Source organism: Crocuta crocuta, unplaced genomic scaffold, assembly GCF_008692635.1.
Source record: "Crocuta crocuta isolate KB4526 unplaced genomic scaffold, BGI_CrCroc_1.0 scaffold266, whole genome shotgun sequence".
NCBI lineage: Eukaryota > Metazoa > Chordata > Mammalia > Carnivora > Hyaenidae > Crocuta > Crocuta crocuta.
In genome coordinates this window covers 4824652-4846686 of record NW_027531005.1, presented here as the reverse complement: position 1 = coordinate 4846686, position 22035 = coordinate 4824652, and the positions used below count along the sequence as shown (strand labels likewise).

The 22035-nt window shown below is 35.9% G+C and overlaps 1 protein-coding gene across 2 annotated transcripts in view; it reads left to right on the top strand.

Annotated features, from left to right (window-relative positions):
* The window catches only part of MKLN1 (muskelin 1), a 331507-nt gene that overhangs the window by 207088 nt on the left and 102384 nt on the right, over window positions 1–22035 (top strand). For both annotated transcript variants that reach the window (XM_077770721.1, XM_077770722.1), the window contains exons 4-7: window positions 7541–7683; window positions 8903–8991; window positions 16908–17017; window positions 19099–19291. In XM_077770721.1, the coding sequence (XP_077626847.1) occupies window positions 7541–7683; window positions 8903–8991; window positions 16908–17017; window positions 19099–19291 (535 nt within the window). The remainder of the gene's footprint in view (window positions 1–7540; window positions 7684–8902; window positions 8992–16907; window positions 17018–19098; window positions 19292–22035) is intronic.

The window sequence follows — 22035 nt, the reverse complement described above, 5'->3', positions numbered from 1 at the left end:
TAGAACTCTGAGAGTGCAGTGCTCTGAAGAAAGCCCAGGTGACCTTCCTGAAGATACAGTTCTACATGGAAAGGCCCAATCATCTCAACTAAATTCAGCCTCCTCAGTTCCACCCCAGCTAAGTCCACTTCCCCAAGCCACCCGCCAGCTGATAAAGCAACATGGTTGAGTCCAGGAATATAATTGGAAGAACTGTCCATTGAACTTGTGGGATCATGAGAACTCCTAAATCACCGTTGTTTTCAGACACTGGAGTGATTTATAACACAGCCCAAGACATAATAGAGATAAGGATCTGGACTTTCTTAGTCTCATTTCTGTGCTACCTGTTTCTGTGCCAGTCCTAATGATCAGAGTAAATGGTATTCTCACTTAGCCTGTTATTTGAGTTAGAAGTTGAATCATAGTCCTGGACACCTCCCTTTCCTCTTCCTACATCCAGCTATCACTAAATTCCATTTATTCTGTCTCCAAAATATGTCAGAGCTATCTAATCACCTTCATCTCCATACCATTCCAGTCCAGGTCTTCTTCTTCTCATCTCTTGCTTGAATTACTGTAATAGAGTCCTCCCTGATCTGCTAGTTCCTCTGACTTATTCTCCACAAAACACACTGTGTGTGTGTGTGTGTGTGTGTGTGTGTGTGTGTGTGTGTGTGAGAGAGAGAGAGAGAAAGAATGTTAATCAGATCTTGGCTTTCCATTGTGTTTAATACATCCTGTTGCATTTATAATTTATATTCCTTAAAATGTCATCGAATGCCCTGGTGAGTGCCTCCCTCTTTAGTCTCTTAACACACTCTTTTGCCTTGCTGGTTCGTAGTAGGTTGAGTAATAGCCTCCCTGAAAAGATATATGCAGTCCTAGAATGTGACCTTATTTGGAATAAAGGTCTTGACACATGTAATTAAGTTAAAGATCTCAAGGTGAGATCATCCTGGATAGGTTAGGCCCTAAATCCAACGAGGAGTGTCTTTGTTCAACACAGAAAGATACTGGAAAGAAGACCCCGTGGACACGGAGGCAGAGATTGGAGTTACACTACCACAAGCCAGGGTCACCAGGAGCCACTAGATACTGGAAGAGGGAAAGAGGGATCCTCTTCTAGAGCTTTCAGAGGGAACATGATCCTGCCAACACCTTGATTTCAGGCTTCTGGTCTCCAGAACTGTGAGAGAATAAATTTCTCTTGTTTTCAGCAACCAAGCTTGTGGTACTTTGTTATGGTGGCCTGAGGAAATGAATGATACTCTGTCTTATGCTCTAAGTCGCAGCTCCTGGGAAGCGCTTGCACTGCTAGACACATCTATAGCTCTCACGTCAGTCCTCCTACCACCCGCTCCCACTTTCTTCTCCTCCTACCACTTTCTTCCTTTGTATCGCCCTGTTCCTTACACATTGTAATTATTTATATGATTAAAATGATTTTTAAAATCACCGTTCTCACATTGAAAAAAGTTTCTGGAGTTTGAAGTTGTGAATAAGTTTTGAACATTAAAATCTTTGTCATTGCTTGATTAATTCTGTGGCTGAATTTTCTATGTCTTATCCCCCTTTTGGAAAAGAAATTGTGGTACATTATGTTTTATTATAAAATTAATATATTAATATTTATATATTCAAAATTCAAAGGTTGATATATAGTATCAGGGAGGAAGACCTTCCTCTGTCCTGTGGTCCTTCCAATTGGACTTAGAGTCAAATTGCCATGAGACAGATTAACAGGAGAAAATAAAATTTAATAGGTATACATATGGAGCATCCACACAGACATGAAATTCCAAAGACAGCGAGGCAACAGGAAGCTTATATGGGCTAAGGCAAGGGGTAGGGCCTGAGGATATAATGGGGGGAAAAAGATGCTTGGGGAAACCAGATTGCCCTGGTATGCAGATAATTCCTTAGGTAAAGAGGAGTTTCTGTTAATAGCTTTCTTCCTGGCACAGGTGCTCTTTCCAGTGTAAATTTTGGCAGTTGAGGGGGAGGTAGAGAGTTTGTCCTATATCTGCTGGGTTTTGATTACTTTTTTTTTTTAATTTATTTATTTATTTTAAGAGAGAAAGAGAGAGAGCAAGCAGGGAGGAGGAGAGAGAGGGAGAGACAGAATCCCAAGCAGGCCCTGCGCCCTATCAGCACAGAGCCTGCCACGAGGCTCCATCTTATAAACTATGAGATTGTGACCAGAGTCTAGATCAAGTCAGTTACTTAACTGACTGAGCCACCCAGGCACCCCAAGTTTGGATACTTTTAACTCAAAATAATCTTTATGTCATAGTAGCCCATCTTGGGGCAGCCTGCTCTTAGCCCTTCTAATGGGTTCTAAAGTAGTTTCTCTAAAATGTTTATTCTTAATGAACTTACTTTTTTTTTTTTTTTTTTGCTATACCTACAGCAGTTATTTCTCCAAATTAATGAAAACCTAATTAACTATGGGGCAACACTGTGTAATACTAACACTACTCAACATTTATAGTCAAGAGTTGGAAAACGGGGGGTGTGCCTGGGTGGCTCAGTCTCTTAAGCGTCCAACTTCGGCTCAGGTCATGATCTCACTGTTCATGGATTCGAGCCCCAACTCGGGCTCTGTGCTGACAGCTAGCTTAGAGCCTGGAGTCTGTTTTGGATTCTGTGTCTCCCTCTCTCTCTGACCCTCCCCTGCTCATGCTGTCTCTATCTCTCTCTCAAAAATAAAACATTTAAAAAAATGTTTTAAAGAGTTGGAAAAATGGGAATTGTTATTTCATTATGAATAAAGTCAAATGTGATTAAACATTAAATTTAAAAAATATATTTTATTGCATGACTATATCAAACTTAACTAGTTTCCCAGAGCATTTAGGTTGTTTCATTTTTTTTTTTTTTTTTAAATAGGCTCCACACCTAACATGGGGCTTCACAATTCTGAGATTAAGAGTTGCATGCTGTACTGACTGAGCCAGCCAGATGCCCCAAACATTAAAATTTTTACCTAAGAATAGTTTCTTTTTCTTTTTTTTTTTTTTAAATATAGTTTATTGTGAAGTTGGTTTCCATATAACATCCAGTGCTCATCCCATCAAGTGCCCTCCTCTATGCCAATCACCTATTTTCCCCTCTCCCTCAACCTCCATCAACCCTCAGTTTGTTCTCAGTGTTTAAAAGTCTCTTATGGTTTGCCTCTCTCCCTCTCCTTAACAATTTTTCCCTTTCCCTTCCCCTATAGTCCTCTGTCAAGTTTCTCCTGATCCATATATGAGTGAAACCATATGGTATCTGTCTTCTAAGAAGGGTTTCTATCAGATTATTGTGGTTTGCTTCAGATTAGATATTTTACGTTTTATTTAAGTAACTTTTTGGGGGATTGGGGCAGCAAGCAGGCATGGAAGGAGTTAGGGAGGGAGAGCGAGAATCCTAAGCAGGCTTCACACTCAGTGCAGAGCTGGATGCAGGGCCCTATCTCACAACTGTGAGATCATGACCTGAGCCAAAATCAAGAATCAGATGCTTAACTGACTGAGCCTCCCAGGCACTCCTAATTAATGTGACTATTTAATAACAAAAATTTGATTTGGTTATTAATAAAATTATATATATATATATAAAATGCTTCCTATTGGATTTAGGGGTATCATATATGGAGTGATGGATAGTACACAACAGATGTATTAAAACTCATTTTTATTAGTTACAACATTGTATCTAACCAGTTGTCAGGGGAGGCTGACATCTAAACTGAGATTTTAAAGGATGACTAGAGAAAGGAGTGAGAGGAATTGTGGGTGAATGAGAAAGACAGAGATGGTGTCAGTTAATTAGGGAACACATTTTACATTATGTAGATTGTTTCAATTATAAAAATCAAGAAGGAAACTACTACTGGCTGAGTATATGGAGAAGGAACTATGCAGGGAAATGATTCAAAGGTTTTTGGCAGTGGCTTCATGCTAATAATGGGTAGGTAATACAGGTGACGAAGGCAGAAGAAGAATAAAATTGGTGGTTGGTCCTACTTCCTAGCATGCACAGAAAATTAACTCAAAATGGATCAAAACTGATCCAAAATCAATCAGTCCTTTAGAATCAAAGATCTAAATGTAAGAGCTAAAACTATAAAGTTCTTAGATGAAAATAGGGGTAAATATGAGATTCTGGATTTGGCAATGAATTCTTAGATATGATACCAAAAGCACAAGCAACAAAATCTAAAGTAAATTATACTATATCAAAATCAAAACTTTTGTGCATCAAAGGATACTACCAAGAAAATGAAAATATAACTTACTGAATGGGAGATACTCCCTTGTTTACCTGTTCTCTAGCATACAGTTAATTGTATTCTTAAGAAACTTTGAATGACCAAAAACCATATTGCCATACTTATTACTTTGGTATGGGTAAAAAAGGGTCAGTGACTAAAGAATAGCAGTCTTAAGGTTTCTGTGGCAATTTTGATAATAAAGAAATTTGAATTGCTACTGAAAATGTAAACAGTATATAAACAGTTATTATGGTGTAGTGGGTAAAGCTTTGACTTTGGGGTCAGTGAATCAGTAGAGAAGCTTCTAACTTCAAATGACAGAAGATCCTATTATAGTTGGTTAAACAAATTAGGTCCCTCCTGCCCCTCTCCCCCAAAACTAGAGTTAAAATAGCTTCTGGTGAAAGTTGAGTGGCTCACAGTTTGGCTGTCTCTGAGATGCTCTTGATTTGTTTTTAAAATTCATTGAACTCCAAGTTAATTAACATATAGTGCAATAATGGTTTCAGGCGTAGAATTTAGTGACTCATCACTTACATATAACACCCAGTGCTCATCCCCTCAAGTGCCTTTTGTAGTGCCCATCACCCGTTTAGCCCATCCCCCACCCACTGCCTCTCCAGCAACCCTTAGTTGATTTTTTTCTTCATGGTTGCACAGTGGTTGTTGCAGTTGCTACTGTTCAGATAGCAAAGAGGTAACATTTGTTTAGAAAAGCAAAACTTAACTCCACAGTAAACTTCTGCTTACATCTAAGAATTTTGTCATATATCTACCTTTGGCTGAAAGGTGGCTAGGAAAAACTGGGTTGAAAATGGCGGTTGGGTCAGCCAACCAACAGTATCAACCAGTCAAGACTGATTTTTAAAGTCACATCTGCCAGTGATTAGCGTTGTAATAATGGTCAAGTTAATTAGCCTTTCTAAGCCAAAATTTCCTCATCTTTAAGATGAGGTTAAAGAGGATAATTATTATTAAAATACTACTTCTATTCTCTTACTCCTACTAAAATGAGAGAATGCTTGTAAAAATCTGAGCAGTGTGCTGGACAAGGGAGTTTAGTGCTCACAAAATGTTAACTCTGATTTTATCATCATCATTATCATCGTAATCTTTCATGTCAACATCAGCTTCGTTCTTTTACGGAGGTAAAATTGACATTACATAAAATTGATCATTTTAAAATGTGCATGTCAGTGGCATTTAGTACATTCACAGTATTGTGCAACTATCCATTCTCTCTATCTAGTTCCAAGATATTTTTATCACTCCATAAGGACGCCTGGTAGCCTCTCCTGTTTTCCCGTGACCCAGCTTCTAGGAATTCCTAATCTGCTTTCTGCCTTTGTGGATTTACCTGTTCTGGATATTTTGTATAAATGGAATCCTATAATACATAACCTCTTAGGTCTGATTTCTTTCCCTTAGCATGATTTTGAGGTTTGTCCATGTTGTAGCATGTATCAGTACTCCGTTCCTTTTTATGACTGAAGAGTATTCCATTTTATAGAAATGCTTCATTTTGTTCATCCATTTGTCAGTTGATGGACTTTTGGGTTGTTTTTATCTTTTGGCCATTGTGAGTAGTTCTCTGAATATTTGTGTACAAGTGTTTGGATACCTTTTTTCATTTCTTTTGGGTATACGTGTAGGAGTAGACCTTCTGGGTTGTCTGGTAATTCCGTGTTTAACTTTTTGAGGAACTGCCAAACTTTTCATTTTCATTTCCACCAGCAATGTATGAGAGAGTTCCATTTTCTCTACGTCCTGTGCTCACCAACAATCATTATTTTCTGGTGTTTTTTGGTTTTGCTTTTTAAATTATAACCATGCTAATGTGGGTGTGAAGTTGTATTTCTTTGTGGTTTTAATTTGCATTTCCCTGACGATCCATGATACATCTTTCTATGTGCCTGTTGAACTTTTTGTTTATCTTCGTTGAGAAAAGGGCTATTGAGGTCCTTTGCCGTTTTCATTTATGTTGTCTTTTTTGTTGTTGAATTGTAGGAATTCTTTATATTTCTAGATACTGAGCCTTTATTAGGTCTATTATTTGCAAATATTTTCTTCCATCCTGTAGGTTATATTTTCACTTTCTTGGTAGTATCCTTGATGCACAAAAGTTTTGATTTTGATATAGTATAATTTATTTTAGATTTTGTTGCTTGTGCTTTGGATATCATATCTAGGAATTCATTGCCAAGTATAGAATCTCATATTTTACCCCTGTTTTCATCTAAGAACTTTATAGTTTTAGCTCTTACATTTAGATCTTTGATTCTAAAGGACTGATTGATTTTGGATCAGTTTTGATCCATTTTGAGTTAATTTTCTGTGCATGCTAGGAAGTAGGACCAACCACCAATTTTATTCTTCTTCTGCCTTCGTCACCTGTATTACCTACCCATTATTAGCATGAAGCCACTGCCAAAAACCTTTGAATCATTTCCCTGCATAGTTCCTTCTCCATATACTCAGCCAGTAGTAGTTTCCTTCTTGATTTTTATAATTGAAACAATCTACATAATGTAAAATGTGTTCCCTAATTAACTGACTCCATTTTCTTTAGTGGATAACATGAAATCTTGAGCTACATTAGAACTATCTATAGTAGGGGGCGCCTGGGTGGCTTAGTCGGTTAAGCATCCGACTTTCGCTTGGGTCGTGATCTCGCGGTTCGTGGGTTCAAGCCCCGTGTCGGGCTCTGTGCTGACTGCCAGCTCAGAGCCTGGAGCCTGTTTCAGTCTGTGACTCCCTCTCTCTCTGACCCTCCCCTGCTCATGCTGTCTCTCTCTCTCTCCTAGAAATAAATAAAAACATTTAAAAAAAAAAAAAAAACTATCTATAGTAGGTCCAGGTTTTGTAATTTATAAAATTGGCAGGAGTGGTTAGTAAATCTCTAAGTTTGTTTTTAGGTTTAAAATTTATCACTTAGAGTATAGTTGATGAGAAAATGTGATTGCTACTTTTGCAATCTAATCTTGTTTTATTTGGTAATTCTTAGTTTATATATCTTTTACTGAATGGCATGCCTTGATTAGAAGTTAGCTCACTCGTCCTTTTCTCCCCCCTTCATCTAGTGTTCAGGATGATGATGTTTGCTGAGAGAAAGTGGTGGTGGTATGGTAGCCTATACCCGGCTGTTGAATATTCTTTTTCAGCTTTAAAAATCCAGTCTATCACTGCAGGATGGATGGGACTGGTCTTATGCATTCTTCAGCTAACTGTTCAAAGCTTTGACTTTTAAAGTTGTTTATTTGTTCTAAACAAAGGAGGATATAATTTGGTTGTTTCTTTTTTTAGTACTTGATTCTGAAACTTGAAAGGCCTGCTATAGTCCAGAACATCACATTTGGAAAATATGAGAAAACTCATGTCTGCAATTTGAAGAAATTTAAAGTCTTTGGTGGAATGAATGAAGAAAATATGACAGAGCTATTGTCCAGGTGAGTTATGATCTTGGGGAAGAAAGTTGTCTTTAAACAAATTAATAGTCTTAGTTTTGTCTCTTTGTGGCTAAATCTGCATGGTTTGATAGTAGAAAGAATATTTCTACTATTGTATTTCTAGTGCCTTATTTTAATATTGTGGCTTGAGTTAACATTTTTTTTTAATCAACAGCCACTACTTAATATTGTCACTAAAAAAGAAAGAATAAGATGTGGGGATTTTTTCCTGCTTATTTTTCAGTCTTATTTTTGAACCGTAAATGACCTTAGAAATATTTTCAGCATTAATCAAAATCTTCGCTATGAAAATTATAGACTCTATCCAAAACATTAAGATCGATTGCCCTAATCCAGAAATAATATTTTGGGAATTTAGTATAAATTAGAGACTAAAAAGAGAAAAGATATGTGACTAGCACATACCTGCGATTTGGAAGGAGCTCAGTAAATATGAGTTTTAACAGCATAGACCACACGGAAGGAGAATATTAATTTGCCCCATATAATGAAAAATCAGACAGCCAGTAGAATGGACAAATAAAGCTGTTATTGTTTTAGAATATAGTTATGATATAACATGTCCTGTTAGCACAGCATCTTATAAGAGTAAATATTACATCTATTCTGCATTTGATTTAAGTCATGAAAGTGCTTTAGGACACAAGGCAACCCAAAGGTAAGTTACTTTCCCTTAAATACTTGTGTTTCAATCCTGGTTGTTTATGTTAGAGAGGTGATATGGATTTATTTTTATTTAGGATGAAGTGGATGCTATTAAACTAATGGAGTAAGGTTGTCTTTGAAAATTTGTTGAGCTATAAAAGGAATATTATTGCCGTCTTAATCAGAATTTTCTAATATTTGGCTCTTAAGTTTTCAGATGTGAGTGTGAATTATTTTTAATTTTTTTCTTACTGCTTATCTATTTTATGTTATACACTAAGAATACTAGGTCCTGTCACACATTTCCCTGCACTGTAACCACATCCTTTAATTAACACTGAACATTTTTCATTGACCTTTGTATAACTAAGAGAACACAGTTATAATACATAGTTGATGTGAATGTACAAGTTTTGACCTATATTCTCATGTTAAAATACTTACCATTGTCTTGATCATGTATTTTGTTTAACCTTAAGATCTGAGTATGATTTGTTTCAGTGTATTTACTAAATTAAGAAGTCAGATTTGATAATCTTATTTTTATTCACAGTGGCTTAAAGAATGATTATAACAAAGAAACATTCACCTTGAAGCATAAAATTGATGAACAGATGTTCCCTTGTCGATTCATTAAAATAGGTAAGGTTTTCAGCATTCTGAAATAGAAATAAATTCTTTATACCATCCGTCAGCAAACTGCAGCCTGTGGGCCAAGCCGAATCCTTCAGGACTCCTGTGTTTAAAAATATTTTGGGAACACTGACATACTGGTTATCCACTGGTTATATAAGTCTATATCTTGCTTTTGCACAACAAAGGCGCAGTTGAGTAGTTTGAAGAGACAAAATATTTACTTCTTGGTCCTTTGCAGAAAAAGTTTTCTGATCCCTGCTCTATAAATCTGTACCTAAGTGACAGTTATTTCAAGTGGAACCTTTTCCAAATATTTTTTCATTTGAAAGTTTTCTTAGAAGGTTTAATGAGAGAGGCGCCTGGGTGGCTTAGTTGGTTAAGCATCTGACTCTTGATTTCGGCTCAGGTCATGATCTCAAGGTTTGTGGGCTTGAGCTCCCCTTCAGACTCCATGCTGACCTTGCAGAGCCTGCTTGGGATTCTCTCTCCGTCCCTCCCCTCAACTCAAAATAAATAAATAAACTCAAAATTTAAAAAAGGTTTAATGAGATAAGTGACTTGATTCAGCTTTGATTGTTTCATAGAGGGTTTATCAAGTTGTAAAGCTAATATTCTAAAACTAAATACTGATGAATCCCTTAAGGCAATATATTATAGTAATTTCCTATTCTGCATTTTTTTTTTCTTTATTTATTTGAGAAAGAGACATCATGAGTTGGGGAGGGGCAGAGAGAAAGAGACTGAGAATCTCAAGCAGGCTCTGCACTGTCAGCACAGAGCCTGATGTGGGGCTCAACTCATGAGCCATGAGATCAGGACCTGAGCCAAAACCAAGAGTCTGACGCCTGACTGAGCCACCCAGACACCCCTCCTATTCTGTTTTTTATAGGTCTTTTTTTTCTCATTAAACTAATTTTATGGCCCACCAATATGGTGCAATGTAGTGTTTAAAAAATACTACCTAAGGCGTGTATTTATTTAGCTTAAGACAGTATTTGTAATACCTCCTTAAAGTTAGTAATCTTAGGGTTATTTTGCTTTTCTTTAGTATATAATTATTTAAAAGGTAGAAAAGTTGAGGACTTGACAGTTAATTTGTATATATGTTGCATAACTGACAATATTTATTATCTTAAAATTAGAGTGAATCAGATCCTTCAAAGAATAATAATGAAAGCTAGAATCCCATGTTTTGATTTGGGAGAAAAATTCCTCTTTTGGAACAAGCAGTGTACTTCATAGTCACTGCCAACCTGTCACGAGGTGGCCTATTTGTTTTATTGAATCAAATAGTTCTGTTGGGCAAAAAGAATATCTAAGGTCTTAATAAAGACTACTCTAGAGGGAAAGCTATTCTTAGTATATTTGGGCTATCCAGGAGCACCTGGATAAGTTAAGCGTCAGTTAAGTGTCCAGCTTCACTCAGGTCATGATCTCGCAGTTCACGAGTTCAATCCCTGTGTCAGGCTCTGTGCTGACAGCTCAGAGCCTGGAGCCTGCTTCGAATTCTGTGTCTCCCTCTCTGTCTGCCCTTCCCCTGCTCATGCTCTGTCTCTCTGTCTCTCTCTCAAAAAATAATAGACATAAGACAATCTTTTTTAATTACAAAAAATATTTGGGCTACTTTCTTTTGTAACTGTAGTTTCTGTTATTATAATGAATGATTGTAAATAAAAACCTATTTCCTGTTTTCCTTTGAGAATTTATGAAGAAGCAAATTTTTTTGACTATGTTTACCTCTTGGTCTTTTTCTTTTTTTGTACCAAGTACTGCTTTCCTCAGTATGCAGATTGCTGGCTTCTCCAGCCCTCACATTGTGTCGTGTTTCAGATATACAAGTAGTGAAATATCTTATATTTTCCTATAAAGTAGTTCTTCAACTTCTATTTTGCTTCATCATACAAAATGAAATTTCTCTTTTTTTTAATGTTCTTTTATTTGTGCTTTTTTACATGATACCTAGAGTCATTGGTTTACATTGAAGGAAAATATGTACTACTACTGCTTCTATAGCTCTCAGTCTTCTAATATTAGTCATTAGAACAAGTGCGAATAAATATCTATTTAGGGAAGTTGCATAGTTTCTTAAAAATTTGTAAAACAGAGGTCTCTTCTGGATGAGTTAGATATTCAACTGCCGGAAGACAAGAAATTGGACCTCTTTCTAGCCCTTTCTATCAGCCTTTAATTACAGAACATAATGATGTCTTTTACTTAGCCCTGGGTTAATTTTATGGTATTCAGGCAAAATGTTAATTTGAGCTTTTCAAATAATTGTAGATACTTATTTACTCATGTGATATTTAGGATATTAATATTTAGATAACTTTAGATTTCTTTTCTATTAAGAGATGTTAATAGTGGTCTGCTGTGTGTTTGCTTTCTAGTCTTTTCAACATTCTCTTGGTATGTTTTGTTTAAAAATAATGTGAGGAAAATGTGAAACTATTAGGTTAGTATTTTTAGTTTATCACCGTGTTTTCTTAAAAGTTCATTCTGAAAAAGCATTTGTGATGTGTAGCTCTCTCTTGGTGGTGATTTAGCAGATACTTGTTTACCTCCTTGGGATAAATGGTTAGAATGACTTGGATTTTGTGGATTTCTTTGGATTTTTGCAGCCTGGATGGCTGTGGGGGCTTCAGGGAGAAGCTTCAGCTCTGACTGGATTGGACCTGCATTCTGGATCCTCAAAAGTATTTAAAAGTCTAGAATGAGTACTAAGTCTGGGACAGGTGCAGATGCCCTCATGGTGGCCCTTTATGAAAACATGTGAAAAGGTGACATTTTAAAAAGTGTACTATTAAGAGAAAAATTAATATAGTAGTATAGCTTGTAATAATAATAATAGTAATAGCTGACATTTATTGAGCATTTACTATGTGCCAGTTACTGTGCTAAATGTTTTGTATACTAACTAATTCTATAGTGGAATAGATGTATCTTTTCAGAGTGGTTAGTCTTGAATTATGATCTTTCAGAACTTTGAAATTACTGTCATCTTCTAACAGCTGTCTTAGCTGTCTGATAAGAGCTACCTAAGTGACACTGCCAAAGCACATGGAATGTGCCAGAAATGCATTTCATTGTGCTGAGATGTGGACCTTGATCCTAGAGTAACGGGAGCCTGCAGGCTCGTATCCTTGTTTGCCATAAACATTATCACTGTGTATGCGTGTCATTATGAAGAAGGTTGAGAAGCACTGATCCTGTTCATATCTGTGTCTGATGGTCCCATGAGGAAAACTGATGGTTGAACCCTAGGATATAAACTCTTAGCCCTTAGGCTGTGTATTAGGAGTTTCTAATCTTTATTTGAGGTGGGAGCAAAGGCATTTTTCTTTGGGGAGCAAAGAACATGTACTTTGAGCTGCAGGCCACATTTAGACTTCTTTTTTTTTTTAATCTTTATTTTTGAGAGAAGGGGAGACAGCACAAGCAGGGGAGGGACAGAGAGAGAGGGAGACACAGAATCCGAAGCAGGCACCAGGCTCTGAGCTGTCAACACAGAGCCCCATGCGGGGCTTAAACCCACAGATTGCGAGATCATGACCTGAGCTGAAGTTGGACACTCAACCAACTGAGCCACCCAGGCTTCCCTAGATTTCTGACATATAATGTGTAGTCTGTCTATTATGTATTATTAGAGTTATTAATGCTATAAAAATCATTTGTAAAATTTGAAGTGAGTGTACATCCCTTTGCTTATTCTGTATATTTCCCTTGAGTTTGTTAAAAAATTAACTGTACTCTTCATTCATCTTTAATTTATGATGTTCTTGTTCTTTGAAAAGTTTTAAGAATTATAACTAATATTATTCTAGAAATATTTCTGTTGGGTCATCCAGTATATAAACAAAACCTCACTAAAACACAATTGATAAAAAGATTTTTAATAAATGAACATTTTACTGGGACTTAAATAAGATCTATTAAGAAGATTTTTTTTCCTCCTAATCTTACTGAACTTGGACCTGGAACTTCAAATTCCAGCTAATGTCTGGTTACACTTAGAGACTATATGTTCTTTTGACCTTGAGGTTAAAATCCTACTTTATTTTGACTCATACTTCTGAAAGGTTATTGCTGTGATGTAATAAACTTTTTACTTCTTAAATGGTACCGCTACATAAAGGAATAAACACCAAAATAATGATGATAATTTAGTATTCATTGATATAAAACTTTTTGACATTTTTGTTGTTTGCACATGGAAACCTAAAGCCATATTAAACATCCTAATAGTCCGTCATAAATCCTCATGACTGGTGACTGCTGCCTTTGTGTTTCTTCACTCACACAGATAGGAAGTCCTCTGACGTAGTATACCTTAGCTCCTCATGGAGTGTGATGTGCTAAAAGAGAGCAGTGGACTTAGAAATCAATAGGTCTGATGTCAAGTGTGATGGCTATTCTGTTTACATATATAAAACTTGACAAGTGTTAGTTTCTAAAAGGCAGTTACGTTATTCATTCTGAACCATAGTAGTGTTACTTTAAACCTCTTTGGCTTATCTTACACTTTGAGTTCATCTTTTATCCATGCATGGTTTTGTAACATCATTCATTGTTCATTTAGAAATACAGTTTACTGAGTTATGCAGATCTCCCAAATGTGGAAACATTTCATTATGTAATATTTAAAAAATCATGGTCATTAATATGTCACCATCAGTCTCATGAGAAATTGCCTAAAAGTAGTTAAATTCACAACCTTAGATACCAATTTTCTGAAAGTCATTTTTCCCTGAAAGTTTGAACTTTATCCTTGGCAACAAATATTGTCAGTTGTTTTCTTTGAAATGATAGATAAATATCTGCTATATACCCCAAACTAAATAATTGTAGATGGTCTGTCAGTTTCTTTTAAAAGGAAATTGTATCCTATTGGTGGGTGGTGGGGACAAATGACTATTTTAGCTCATAAGCTGTACGGGTTCTTTTCTTTGAGGTAACCACCATGCTTTGGTATGGGGCAAAGTGCTTTATGTGTACTTCCCATTTTGTCACACAGAATATTAAAAAGATCTGTACTTAATGATAGGAGTTTATTAAAAATGTTTATTGCATCATCAAAGACGTTCTAAGTGAATTGTCCTTTTAAAATATTTTTATTTTAGAAAGAGAGGGAGAGAGAGTGTGAGCAGGGAAGAGGGGCAGAGGGAGAGAATCTTACACAAGCTCCACACTCAGCATGGAGCCCAGAGGGGGGCTTAATCTCACAACCCTGGGATCATGACCTGAGCTGAAATCAAGAGTCAGACACTCAGCTTACAGAGCCACCCAGATGCCCCTGTACTTTTCTTTTTAAACATTTTTTTAGGGGCGCCTGGGTGGCTCAGTCGGTTAAGCATCCAACTTCGGCTCAGGTCATGATCTCACGGCTTGTGGGTTCAAGCCCCGTGTCCGGCCCTGTGTTGACAGCCAGCTCAGAGCCTGGAGCCTATTTCAGAGTCTGTCACTCCCTCTCTCTCTGACCCTCCCCTGCTCAGGCTGTCTGTCTGTCTGTCTGTCTCTCTCTTTCTCTCTCTCTCAGAAACAAATTTATTTTTTTTTTAATTTTTTTTTAATGTTTTATTTATTTCCAGGAGAGAGAGAGAGAGCGTGAGCAGGGGAGGGTCAGAGAGAGAGGGAGTGACAGACTCTGAAATAGGCTCCAGGCTCTGAGCTGGCTGTCAACACAGAGCCCGACGCGGGCCTCAAACCCACGAACCGTGAGATCATGACCTAAGCGAAAGTCAGACGCTTAACCAACTAAGCCACCCAGGCGCCCCTCTCTCAGAAACAAATTTAAAAAGCCTTAAAAAAATAAACTCTTTTTTAAATGTTTATTTTTGAGAGAGAAGGGTGCACAAGAGGGGAAGGGGAAGAGAGAGAGGGAGACTAGAATCTAAAGTAGGCTCCAGGCTCTGAGCTATCAGCACAGAGCCAAATGTGGGGCTTGAACCCACGAACTGTGAGATGATGACCTGAACTGAAGTCGGGCACTTAACTGACTGACATAGTATACCTTAGCTCCTGAGCCACCCAGGTGCCCCTGTACTTTACTTTTTAACTGCAAGTATATGATGGTGAGGAATACAGTGCAGTCTTTACTATATCAAGGAATACTAACACATTTTCATGCTATTCCTTTTCATGGCACTACCGATGTGCCAGAAGTTTTACTCATCATTGCCTTTTCACCAAGAGGGCAAATGTTAGTACAGTTAAAAAAAGGGGAAGGGGCTGATAAAATCTTGGTCTTACCGTAAACAATGGTTTTGACCACTTGGTCCTGAAAAGCTTGCAGGGGTTCCCAAGAGACTGGATCATATGTTAAGAACCTTTACTTTGTTCTCTCATTACTGAAGTGAAATGTTATCTTCATCCAATGGTAGGTAAATTCCTCTGAATCCTATACTCTTGTGTTACTCATTTTTTAAAAACCAATTTGTTCAATTACATGACAAGAAAAATGTATATTGGGGTGTCTGGCTGGCACAGTGGAGCATGTGACTCTTGATCTTGGGGTTGTATCTCCCCATTTAGAGATTACTTACAATCTTTAAAGAATGAAATGGATATAGGGGCGCCTGGGTGGCTTAGTCAGTTAAGCGTCCGACTTTCGCTTAGGTCATGATCTCACGGTTCGTGGGTTTGAGCCCCACGTCGGGCTCTGTACTGGCTGCCAGCTNGTCTCTTGTCTCCATATACATAAAAAAAAAAAAAAAAAAAAAAAAAAAGAATGAAATGGATATATACCATTGAGACTTTGATTGAGATTATATTAAATTTATAATTAATTTCAGGGGAACTGACATGGTTACAACATTTGAGTTTTCCCATCTAGGAATGTAATATGTCATTTTGTTTTTCCAATTCTTAAGTAAAATTTTCTATTTTCTTAAATAGATGTTGCATATTTTAAACTTTCTTCTGAGATATTGTAAGCTCTTCGGGCCATTTTAAATGGGACTTTTTCATTATATTTCCTGGTTGGTTATTATAAGTAGAGGGAAACTGATATTCACATTTATCCTGCATACAAACTTAAGTTGTTCAGTTGAATCTCTTGAATTTTTTAGGAAGATAGGTTTTTCATCCTCAAATGATATTTTTTAATTTGCATTTTTTTCTTTTATTGCATTTGGTAAGATCTCCCATGTTGAATAATAGAGATAATTGGGCTTTGTCTTGTTCCTGACTTGAGTGGCAATAAGTAATGTTTTTCCATTAGGTTCAGCTTTTGAGGTCTTTGATATTTTTTAAAATATCTAGCTTAAGTGGTTTTATTTTGCCTTCTATTTCTTATAGATTTTTAAAACCCTTTTAGGGTTTTTTTAATGAGTAGGAAATAAATTTTATTAATTTACTCTTAGCACTATTTGAAGTTGTCAGACATATTTCTCTTTTACTTTGTTAACATTGTGAGTTACGTTGTGAATATAGCTTCTGTTTTTGAACCATCCTCATGTTTTTGCAACTTTTACAAAATTTTAAATATTTAGTTAGCTGAGATAAGTCCTAAATTCTTTTTCTTCTGGTTTTGTTTTTAGAGTTATGCCACTTATTAAGTAATTGAACTTTTGATATCTTTTTGTGTTTTGATATAGTTTAATTTATATAGTAATTTGTTTCTTGTGGGTTTGATAAAATTTGCCTACTCAGTCATATAGCCCTTGTCCTGTGTTTAGAGGGGTAGATAAATGAACACTTTGAACTTATTTTATAATGTTTTTATAGTTAAAGAATCCTCTAGATGAGTCATATTTTCTTTTTTTTACTGTAGCCTCAGCACTTAATAATACAGTGTTAGGCTTCTAGAAAATGTTTTGAAAATTTGCTAAATGAATTTTAATAGGTTTAAATAGTGATTTTACTTTGCTTAAGTTTTATTTGAACTATGTTAATATTTTTTCTTTCTCTTTTTTTTCTTCACAAAGTTCCACTCTTATCCTGGGGACCCAGCTTTAACTTTAGCATCTGGTATGTTGAACTTAGTGGCATTGATGATCCCGATGTAGTACAGCCCTGTCTCAACTGGTATAGCAAGGTAGGACTGTGCTTTAAAATCCTGATTTTATGTTTCTGATTCCTATAAAGGAAGCCATGTGTCAGTCTTGAGGAATAGATCTGGGTTTTTTGCATACACTTTATGCTTCGTTTTTTGGTTTTGATATATTTATTTGACTCTCATGGCTTTTTTTGCAGGAGCTGTGGGGACTCTCTTGTCAAGGAGATGATAAAGTTTCAGTCTAATCACCACTTACTGTTATTTTTATTTCAAGTAGGGGTGAACTGATCTACTCCTAGGAGGTTGGAAAGCAATAATAGATTCTTAAGTTTTTTTGTGTGGAACTTCAGCTTTTTTTCTGATTAGTTTAATTGAGGAACTCTTTGTTTGACTAATTTATTTTTGTCATTTGATTATATCCAACTTGAAATAGATGCTGACTTTTGGTATTTTCTATATTTTTCATATATTCTTGGATTTTCTGTAATACTATAAGTTTGCTCAGGGTAGAGATAATATTTTTAAATATTAAAAATCACCTTTACAGTGTTACGCACATAATAATACGTACTTAACATCTTCTATTCTATTGGTTCTTTTAAAAAATAATGGTTAAATTTCTCTGTTACTAAAATTTTCCCTTTAGCCTATGATATGTGTGTGTGTGTGCATGTTTTCTTTAATATATTCACACAAATCTCTTGATACTGTAGGAAGTTGCAGATTTCACCTGTTTACCCCCAGCATTATGGAGAGATTATATTTGAGAACATAAAATTGTTCAGCCTTGTTCACTTTTCAAGTTCTCTGCATTTGTTATGAACCTCTAGAAATCAGATATAAGTCTTCATCCCCTTTGAATTTCAGTGTTTATTCTTAAAGCATTAAAATTCTATTATTTCATAACTTTAATCCTTCTGTGTATGTATATATATACAATCTGATAGAAAACTTAAAATGCTGATGTGACTTACATTCCTAAAGGCAACATGATTGAAAGGTATTACTGTTTAATGTATTTCTGTAGAGTCATGATAGATCTTTATTTAGAAGCCAAGGGTAATAAATTAATAGTAAAGTTATTTTAGATAAATAATCTTTTGTTATTTGAAAGGAAAATCTTGGTAAACCCTGTAATACTTAAGGAAAGATGTTTTGACATTTTATTAATAAAAAATCAGCCAACTATAAGCTTATTTGTGTTTCAAGTCTTATAAGTCTTCATAAAAGGTAGTATTATTTCTTGCCTTATTAAAGAATAATGCTTGTAAGTAAATCATATTTTTGGTTATCATGCATCGCTTCTTTGTTAGTTAATTTTGTTAATTTAGGAAATTTGTGGAAATTTCATAAAGTATTCTTGAAGTTACTTTTTTTTTTTTTTTAATTGAGCTTGTATTTTTAGCATTCCTCCTACTAGGGGAAAGTTAATAAACTGAATATTCTTTTTGGATTCTAATTAATTGAGATGTTTACTTTATAGCTGTTTAATAGATAAGGTAGCTCAGGCTTAGAAAAAATTACATAATTTAAGTAATCTCTTTCTGAACATTTTGAGACATAAAACCTGTTTGTGAACTTTGAAATACATAAACATTTGATAATATTTGCTTTTCAAGTAATAGCCTATTACTAAGAACCAAGAACAAAAAGCATATATGACTTATGTATATTATTTGATGGTTTCTATGTTTTCAGTACCAACAGTGTAATCTAATGAGTAAAAGCTATGGAAGTTATAATATTTGTGGTCTTCAGTAGTCTTTGATAAACAGTCTTTCTGCTTCTTTTCTGAAAAGTTCAGGCTCTAAAATTAGGTTTGGTTTCATTTTTTATATCTTTCATCTTCATGAAATACATACCTGTGGGTATATTTGTATACATTTATCTTTTTCATATGTTTCTGCTATGTGCTTTGTGACTTTTGGCAAGTTATTACAATTGACTAAGCTTCAGGTTTGCCATTTCAAAGTGGAAAAAATAATGATACTAATGAAGAGTGTTAGTACAATGCTTAGCACATAGTAAACGTTCACTTTAGGTTAGTTGTCACTTACTATTGCCTACAGTAATAACTAAGCAAATCTCTTCTTTTCATACTTGCTCTTGTGTTCCAGTAGTACCGTGAACAGGAAGCCATTCGCCTTTGCCTAAAACACTTTAGACAACACAACTATACAGAGGCCTTTGAATCGCTGCAAAAAAAAACCAAGATTGCCCTGGAACATCCCATGTTAACAGATCTCCATGATAAACTGGTACTGAAGGGTGATTTTGATGCTTGTGAAGAATTGATTGAAAAAGCTGTAAATGGTATGTTATGAACATGTAAACTTAGTTTGGTTATAAGGTGACTTCAAGTATATACAAGAAACAGTTTTTTGAAAAGAATATAAACTAATGCCAATTATTAGTTTACCTTTTTTCCCCTGTCTTTTTACTCTGTAAAGATTGTTAGGTTGTTGAATTATGTGCTTCTTTTATATAAGATCGGTCCATAATGAGACTTGAAAAACAAAAAGAAACATATTTGAACTCACATATCTAAGTCTAAGTTGCCATCTTAGCAAACCATGGAAGGATGCACTTACGAATGCTAACATTGAATAGCACTATACAATGTTTAGTTTTAAAAAAAAAAAAAAAGGCTTTAAATGTTACCTTCTATATTAGAGGCCTATTCTTTTATTTTTGTTGATATACAATTATAATTTTAATGGCATAATTTGGCATAACGGATAGTTGGATATGCCAAAAAACGTTATTAGTAGAAAGTTATAATGAATTAGGAGATTTATATTGCAAATATCTGATGCTGCATAATTGCTGATTTTCTTGGGTGGTTTGTAATCTGGTTTTGAAAGAAATATGAATATTAGAACACGATATAATCTCCAAAGGTAATTGTTTTGAATGATAACATCTATTTGAATATTTAAGGTCTGTTATGGTTTGTGTTTTTTTTTTTTTTTAGAGAGTGCCCTCGAGTTGGGGAGAGGGACACGGTGGGGGTGTGGGGGAAGACTATCTGAAGCAGACTCCATGCTCATCACAGAGCTCGTCACAGGGCTTGGTTCCATGAGCCTGAGAGATCATGACCTGAGAAAATCAAGAGTGGGACACTCAGTTGGACACTCAACCAACTGAGCCACCCAGGCAACCCTGTTTTGTTATTTTAAAAAAGGATCTCTGTTATAGAATGGCATTCTTTTAAAAAATCGCCCACAGTGAGTTTTCACAGTGACAAAGAACAGAATAGGTGCTTGTGGTAGAATAAAAATAAACATTTGGTCTTTGTCTCCTGAAACTATTGGGATTTGGTGGAGCAATAAGAGTGTCTTTTGTAATTGAAATGACAGGTGGCTGGGGTCCCTAGATCACTTCAGATTTCTAGAAATACCAAACCATGTGTGTGGAGGGCTAGAACTTTCACCCTGTCTCTGAACTCTGGGGAGGGGAGCGGGCTCAGAGACTGGGTTCAGTCACCAATGGCTAATGTTTTAATCACTCATGCCTAGGTGGTGGAGCCTCCAAAAAAAAAAAAAAAAGCCCTAAACATTGAGGTGCCTGAAGAGCACATGGAAACCTAACTCTCTCTCTCTCTCTCTGGTATATTATCAAACCCAAGGGGGATTGTAGGAACTCCAGATTTATAGGCAGTAAATCAGAAGTTCATGTGGCCTGGGACTTGCAATTGGCATCTGAAGTGGAATAGGCTTGTGGACTGAGCCCTTTCACTTGTAGGGATCTGATTGTAACTTCAGGTAGTGTCAGAATTGAATTATTGGATACATCCCATTTGGTGTCAGGAAATTGGAGAAATTGCTGGTGTGAGGAAAAAAAAAACACCCAAACATTTAGTATCAGAAGCATTGTGAGTAAAAACAGCTTAGTCCTCAGGATAAGACTTGTGGGATGAAATTTGGTGATTTTTTTTAACAGGAAGAAAGAATAATAGACTTTCTCAATTCTGTGCTTTCATATATTTTACTCTTATTGCTATTACCATTTGTTATTATTTAGGTGCTCATTTATCAGATAGATTGAATATCTTACAATTGAAGGAAATGGAACCAGTACTGTCTTCTTTGAGTTTATAAATTTTAAATTAAAATAAATTGCATCTGATTCCATTGCTTTGTAATAACTAACTTGCCTCTTAGCCTTAAACATTGTTAGTACTTATTTATATTTATTTGGTAATGATGCTTGCAAATAAATGATTACTATGTTTAGGGTGAGGTAGAGGGTGGAAGGAACTAGGGAGTGGGTTGGGAGGGAAAAAAAATTATCCCTATATTTGGAATAGAATAAATGTTGGGGTATAAACAAATAGAATATGTATGATTATTAATCTCTTCCCAGACCATTCATATGCCACCAGTGAAAGTATACGTGTGTATATGCCATTTCTTTTTTTTAATCTTTATTTATTTTGAGAGAGGGAAAGAGCATTCATTCAAGCACATGCACACATGAGCGCGGAGGGGGGGGGTCAGAGGGAGGGAGGCAGGGTGGGGGAAGAATCCTAAGCAGGCTCCACGAGCCCCATGCTAGGTTCAGTCTGGGTTTGATTTCACGAACACGTGAGATCATGACTTGAGTCATGTGTATACATTTCTAAGAATAAGGAAGTCACATGTACTTTCATGGTTCATTAGTTTTGTTTCAGATCTTTATCTTTGAGGCTTGTATTTTATTAAGATAAATAACAGTGACAGCAAAACATCCGGCAACTTTATGCTCTGAGTAGGCTACAGTTACATTTAAAACCTGTGTCTTTAGGGGACACGAGTGGCTCAATCGCTTAAGTGTCTGATATCTTGATTTTGGTTTAGGTCATGATCTCATGGTTCTTGAGATGGAGCCTTGAGTTAGGCCCAGCACTGACAGCTCAGAACCTGCTTGAGATTCTCTCTCCCCCACCCACTGTCTGCCCCTCCCCTGCTCATGTGCGTCCTCTCTCTCTCTTTCTCTCTCTCTCAAACAATAAATTAAAAACTTAAATAAAAACTGTCTTTATCAATATACTCCTATAAGAGAAACTGTCAAAACTG